This window comes from Oncorhynchus tshawytscha, linkage group LG03, assembly GCF_018296145.1.
Source record: "Oncorhynchus tshawytscha isolate Ot180627B linkage group LG03, Otsh_v2.0, whole genome shotgun sequence".
Taxonomy (NCBI): domain Eukaryota; kingdom Metazoa; phylum Chordata; class Actinopteri; order Salmoniformes; family Salmonidae; genus Oncorhynchus; species Oncorhynchus tshawytscha.
The window spans coordinates 77,955,438-77,962,339 of record NC_056431.1 but is presented as its reverse complement, the minus strand read 5'-3'; the positions used below and the strand labels follow the sequence as shown (position 1 = coordinate 77,962,339).

At 47.0% G+C, this 6,902-nt stretch overlaps 1 protein-coding gene across 1 annotated transcript; it reads left to right on the top strand.

Annotated features, from left to right (window-relative positions):
- The first annotated feature begins 3,083 nt into the window (after positions 1-3,083).
- On the top strand, positions 3,084-6,687 carry LOC112240879 (tubulin alpha chain-like). The gene is made up of 4 exons (XM_042320038.1): positions 3,084-3,230; positions 4,842-5,064; positions 5,156-5,304; positions 5,552-6,687. The coding sequence occupies exons 1-4, from the start codon at positions 3,228-3,230 to the stop codon at positions 6,527-6,529; spliced, it is 1,353 nt and encodes a 450-aa protein (XP_042175972.1). The 5' UTR covers positions 3,084-3,227; the 3' UTR covers positions 6,530-6,687.
- The last annotated feature ends 215 nt before the right edge of the window (positions 6,688-6,902 follow it).

Below are 6,902 nucleotides of genomic sequence, written 5' to 3'. Positions count from 1 at the left end.
CAGGTCGGCCATTTGAGAACGAGTTCTCATTTACAACTGCGACCTGGCCAAGATAAAGCAAAGCAGTGCGACAAAAACAACAACACAGAGTTAGTTACACATGGGATAAATGGCTAGGACATGTTTATAGGCAATCCATTGAATAACTGACATTGAATTCATTTCCCAGGAATGAGGCTTCATTATCATGCCTTTTAAAGCTTATTTTCTATGAATCTTTTGAGAGGCTATAGGTGTAACCCAACACCCTTATTTTCCATCCTCCCCCCACCCTGTCGCCCCCCTCCCATCCCTCTCCCTCATCCCCCCCTCCCCCACCCGTCTCCCATCCGTCCCCTCCCCCACCCTCCTCCCCCCCACTCTTCTCCCCTACACAATCCCTCTCCCCCCATTGCCCACTATTGCCCCCCTCCCCCCCCACCCTTTTCTCCCTCCCCTCCCCTCCCTCATCCCTCCCCCCCCCCTCCTCCCTCATCCGTCCCCTCTCTCCCCACCCTCACCCCCTCCCTCATCCGTCTCCCCCCCCCCCCACACTCACCCCTCCCTCATCCGTCTCCCCCTCCCCCCTCACCCTCACCCCCCCTCCCTCATCCGTCTCCCCCCCTCACCCCCCCCCACCCTCACCCCTCCCTCATCCGTCTCCCCCCCCCCACCCTCCCCCACCCTCACCCCTACACCATCCGTCTCCCCCCCCTCATCCCCCCACCCTCACCCCCCCACCCATCCGTCTCCCCCCCCCCCCACCCTCACCCCCCTCCCTCATCCGTCTCCCCCCCCCACCCCACCCCTCCCTCATCCGTCTCCCCCTCCCCCACCCTCACCCCTCCCTCATCCGTCTCCCCCCCTCACCCCCACCCTCCCCCTCCCTCCCCTCATCCGTCTCCCCCTCCCCCCCCCTCACCCCTACACCATCCGTCTCCCCCCCCCCCCCCCCTCACCCCTCCCTCACCCTCCCCCTCCCCCACCCTCCCCCTCCCTCATCGTCTCCCCCCCACCCTCACCCCTCCCTCATCCGTCTCCCCCTCCCCCACCCTCACCCCTCCCTCATCCGTCTCCCCCTCACCCCTCCCCCTCCCTCATCCGTCTCCCCCCCTCCCCCTCCCTCATCCGTCTCCCCCTCCTCCACCCTCACCCCTCCCTCATCCGTCTCCCCCTCCCTCATCCGTCTCCCCCACCCTCACCCTCCCCCTCCCCCACCCTCACCCCTCCCTCAGTCTCCCCCCCCCCCCTCACCCTCCCTCATCCGTCCCCTCCCCCCCTCATCCGTCTCCCCCTCCCCCCCACCCTCACCCCTCCCTCATCCGTCTCCCCCTCCCCCACCCCTACACCATCTGTCTCCCCCTCCCCCCCCCTCCCCTCACCCCCCCTCCCTACACCATCCGTCTCCCCCCCCACCCTCCCCACCCTCTCCCCTACACCATCCGTCTCCCCCTCCCCCACCCTCACCCCTACACCATCCTTTCGTCTTTGTCCTCGTTGTTTTCATAACAGGGTTTTTCCTGAATTGCAGTGGCATTTTTTACTAAATGTACTGAATAAAGACATTTCTTTCAATATTTTACCCAGATTTGAGCAGAGTTACAGCAAAGCATATTAAGTTTATTTTAACAAAGAGCCACCAGTCAGGAGGATACAGACAGCTCAAGAGGTATGCTTAGATGTACAGAAAAATAAGACATATACTGTATTTTACATCAAATTAATAAATACTTTCTAAAGGGTTAAATTCCTTAGATTTGAGCATCTGTGGCTTCCATTGAACAAAATCCTCAATAAACAAATAAATGTCTAATTGCTGTTATCACTCCTACTGGTGACACAATGTTATCACAATGGTCAATATTATTTAATGTCATTAAGCTGCCATATTAGTTGATTTAGGCCAGTAAGATGTGCCCATTGTGGCTTAGTTGGTAGAGCATGTACCACCATAGTTATTTTTTCACCCATTATTTCTATCTCTACTTTGCACATTCTTCCACTGCAAATCTACCATTCCAGTGTTTTACTTGCTATATTGTATTTACTTTGCCACCATGGCCTTTTTTTGCCTTTACCTCCCTATTCTCACCTCATTTGCTCACATTGTATATAGACTTTTTTTCTACTGTATTATTGACTGTATGTTTGTTTTACTCCATGTGTAACTCTGTGTCGTTGTATCTGTCGAACTGCTTTGCTTTATCTTGGCCAGGTCGCAATTGTAAATGAGAACTTGTTCTCAACTTGCCTACCTGGTTAAATAAAGGTGTTCTCAACTAGCCTACCTGGTTAAATAAAGGTGTTCTCAACTAGCCTACCTGGTTAAATAAAGGTGTTCTCTACTAGCCTACCTGGTTAAATAAAGGTGTTCTCTACTAGCCTACCTGGTTAAATAAAAATAAAAATAAATAAAAGGTTGTGGGTTCATTTCCCAAAAGGGATCAGTATTAAAAAAAGTTTTTTTTTTTAAATGTACTCACTACGGCAAGTTTCTCTGGATAACAGTGTCTGCTAAAATGTAATGTAAAAAATAGAGTAATTTATTTTCCTTAAATACCATTTTAGTTTGTCCAGCCATCCCTATCAGAAAAATGAATAGGGTTTTGGTATAGAAATGAGGTCTGAGGTTAACACAGGTTTAGGAGATCTTATATGTTTTGTTTTATGAGATAATATCAGTCAGTTATTAACATGACTTATGAATTATGAAATCTTTATGTGCTTTGTGTTAAAAAAAAATTTATTACATAAATGCTTCAAAATGCACAAAAAAGGAGTGAAGTTAACTAATGAAGATAATCTCATAGAACAAAACGTATAAAATCTCCTATATCTGTGTTTACCACATAACCCATGTTCGGCCTTTATCGAACGAAATCCCTACAAAAACGTAATTCATTTTCATCCAACGAACCATGTCGGAGTTAATGCCTACAAAAAGTCGCCATTACTATTTCTCTCCACGCAACAGCAATTGAAGAACGACCCACCAACGGTGTCCCCAGCCAACCAGACTCTGCTGTAGCTTCCTGTAGGAGGAGGGACTTGTTCTTTTCATACCAACCGTGTCCCCAGCCAACCAGACTCTGATGTAGCTTCCTGAAGGAGGAGGGATTTACTAATTTACTGCCTGTCTGTCTTCTTTCCAGGCATATAAAAACCCCACCTCTTCCTTTCTCCGACAGTTCTGCCTTCTCTTCTGAATCCTCGACGTCAGCCTGTGAAGGAAAAGAAAACTAGACAAAATGGTGAGTGCTGACGCAGATTATAAAGTCATTTATGTATTCATTTCACATGGTATTCAAACGAAAATGATAGGATTAGATAAAGGTGAAAAGCATGTAGACGATGGATTCTGTTATATAAAGACCATGGAGGTGGCACATGCCTGAAATTAGTTTTGCCTACTACTTATTAAATGTAACCTTTTATTTAACTAGGCAATGACTACGTCAGTGTACTCATCGTTCTATAAAGTATTTTAGTAAAAATGAATGCATTAATAAATAAATATCAACGTACCAAGTTCACCCATCCTGAGACTGTAATCTAATGCGCAATTGGCTTTGATTCCCGCCCTTAACTCATTATCAGCGGATTCTCTGCGTTGCCTGTTCTTATGTCGATGTTAGTGTTATGTATACAGCTAATTAAGGATACATGTGATTTACAATTATTTAGGTTAAATACAAAAATGTATATTTGTTTGACAATCTATAGCTGTACATCCAATGTGGGTCATTGTTCTACTTGTTCATAGACTGTCCATTGTTTAAATGAAAACATTTTTTTAAACACAGCTTCAGGACAAAAACACGAATTGGAGATTTTTTTGAAAATTATATTACAAAAAATGTATTTAAATTTTTTTTTTAAAAAATCGGCATTTCAAAGAGGAGGATGACATGACGCTAAGAAAAGAAGCGGTTTAGGATGGTAGCCATTTTCTGTGCGATCTGTGGCTGTTCCACTGCAGTTGGTGCGCAGCTGGTTGGAGGGAGGGAGAAAAGGAGCGCGGGGGAGTAGGGGTGGCGCACAGGAACAAGGCACACCTTTTCGTCTCTGCTCTTAAAGATACAGGGTCATTAAAAAACCCCACCTTAAATGGCAGAGGATTTGCAAGATAACTTACAGTATAGTATGAGTGTGTATACCAAAGATGGTGACCAAGAGGGTAGCTTAGCCAATGGCGGTGTTTGAAAGCATCAAAACGATGGCTGACTGATCTACAAATTTAATTTTCATCATAAATAAATACTTTTATTATTTGTAGGTCAGTCACACTATAGACCCTTGCTACATTGTGTTTTTGATCCTCTTGGATAGAGCCAATGACTTTGAATAAAATCAAATGTATTTAACTAGGTAAGTCAGTTAAGAATAAATTCTTACCTACATTGACCGCCTACACTGCACTCGCCAGCTTGGAAGTCCTAAAATGTAAACGAGATCCTTCTGCTTCGTTCAACCACCCCTAAGGGGGAAATAAATGGGGAACGAATGGGGTTTTGGAATAACCTCAGGCCTTATGTTTGGTGTTTTAACACTGGCTTAGGAGATTTTTTTTAAAATTTTTATTACCAACTGTAGATCCTTCAAAATTCAAAGTTACGTTAGGACATTGTATTACTGTAATAGATACTAGAGAGACAATAAAAGGGAAACGGAGAAAGCAAGGTTGTCTTTTAGTAGGAGTTTTTTTTTTAAACGATCATGTTAGCTTACTCTTTAATAATCTATGAAACGGCTTTAAACCTGAACATTTGCCTGACTTCGACACTTCACTATCTTCAATGTGTATACACCTGATTTGATTCAAGTTTCCATGTGGTTGATCTCTTGTACCTCCTCTCTTTCAGCGTGAGTGTATTTCCATGCATGTGGGCCAAGCCGGAGTCCAGATGGGTAACGCCTGTTGGGAGCTGTACTGCCTGGAGCATGGGATCCAGCCGGACGGACAGATGCCCAGTGACAAGACTCGTGGCGGTGGAGACGACTCCTTCAACACCTTCTTCAGTGAGACCGGAGCCGGAAAGCATGTCCCCCGAGCCATCTTCGTTGATCTGGAGCCCACTGTCATCGGTAAGATGAGACATCCTACAGGATGTCTCTTGGTTCATAATCTTTTGACTGAGTTGATTTTAATATTCTGACTCTACCTTCTGTCTTTCAGATGAGGTGAGGACTGGTATCTATCGCCAGCTGTTCCACCCTGAGCAGCTCATTACGGGTAAGGAGGATGCTGCCAACAACTACGCCCGCGGTCACTACACCATCGGCAAGGAGATCATTGACATCGTGCTGGACAGGACACGCAAACTGGTGAGTCGTCATTCTGAAATGGGGTCCAGTTAGGTTTCTACAGGGAACCTTTTTCCCTCAAGGGTGTTCTATGGAAGAAAGCTAAAAGGTGTTTTTTGGGTGGTCCTACCTAGAAGATAAAGGGTTATTTCACAGGACTAAGCAAAAAAAAAAAAACTGGATGTTTCTGGGTAAAACTGGGCAAACAGGTTCTCCATTGTATTCTTACTGGCGTAACATCATGTCATTGTACCATTTCTCCATTCAGGCTGACCAGTGTACAGGTCTCCAGGGGTTCCTCATCTTCCACAGCTTCGGAGGAGGCACCGGTTCTGGTTTCACCTCCCTGCTGATGGAACGTCTGTCTGTGGACTACGGAAAGAAGTCTAAGCTTGAGTTCGCCGTTTACCCAGCTCCCCAGGTGTCCACGGCTGTGGTGGAGCCCTACAACTCCATCCTGACCACTCACACCACCCTGGAACACTCCGACTGTGCCTTCATGGTGGACAATGAGGCCATCTATGACATCTGCCGCAGGAACCTCGATATTGAGCGTCCCTCGTACACCAACCTCAACAGGCTCATTGGCCAGATCGTCTCGTCCATCACTGCCTCCCTGCGATTCGATGGAGCCCTGAATGTTGATCTGACAGAGTTCCAGACCAACTTGGTGCCCTACCCCCGTATCCACTTCCCCCTGGCCACCTATGCCCCTGTCATCTCCGCTGAGAAGGCCTATCACGAGCAGCTGTCAGTCGCTGACATCACCAACGCCTGCTTCGAGCCGGCCAATCAGATGGTGAAGTGTGACCCTCGTCACGGCAAATACATGGCCTGCTGTCTCCTGTACCGTGGTGACGTTGTTCCCAAAGATGTCAACTCTGCCATCGCTGCCATCAAGACCAAGAGGAGTATCCAGTTTGTGGACTGGTGTCCCACTGGGTTCAAAGTGGGTATCAACTACCAGCCCCCAACGGTGGTTCCTGGAGGAGACCTGGCCAAGGTCCAGAGGGCCGTGTGCATGCTGAGTAACACCACAGCCATCGCTGAAGCCTGGGCCCGTCTGGACCACAAGTTTGACCTGATGTATGCCAAGAGGGCCTTTGTGCACTGGTACGTTGGTGAGGGCATGGAGGAGGGAGAGTTCTCTGAGGCCAGAGAAGACATGGCAGCCCTGGAGAAGGACTATGAAGAGGTGGGCACTGACAGCGTGGGAGAAGAGGATGAGGAGGGAGAGGAATATTAAAGGGTTAAACAAACTAGGTGTTTGCCGCCCTACATTCCAACACTGTTGGAGTCCTACACTTAATGTGACAGCAACACATTCCCCACTGCCGTGGTAACAGTCTCTGTTACACCTAGTCATGTTGTGTCAGGGTTCTCAATAAACGCATCATAAACCAACTCTATAAACGTCACGTCTCTTGTCTAGATGGAAAATAGAATTTGAAATGAGTTTGGGTTTTTGGGGGTGGTCTGTGGGGCTTTTCACAGATGCCACCACCTACTACTGTCAATATTAACACTGTTGTAAACAACTGAAGTGGCACAGGTAAAAAAAAATCACAGAATCATATTTTATCCTCTGAGTGACTCATTAAACTTGATTTTTTTTTTTT

Excerpts from the sequence above, each read along its gene's own strand:
- LOC112240879 (XM_042320038.1), top strand. Across the intron at positions 5,065-5,155 it reads TCTGGAGCCCACTGTCATCG|ATGAGGTGAGGACTGGTATC; the intron begins GTAAGATGAGAC and ends TCTGTCTTTCAG. Across the intron at positions 5,305-5,551 it reads TGGACAGGACACGCAAACTG|GCTGACCAGTGTACAGGTCT; the intron begins GTGAGTCGTCAT and ends TTCTCCATTCAG.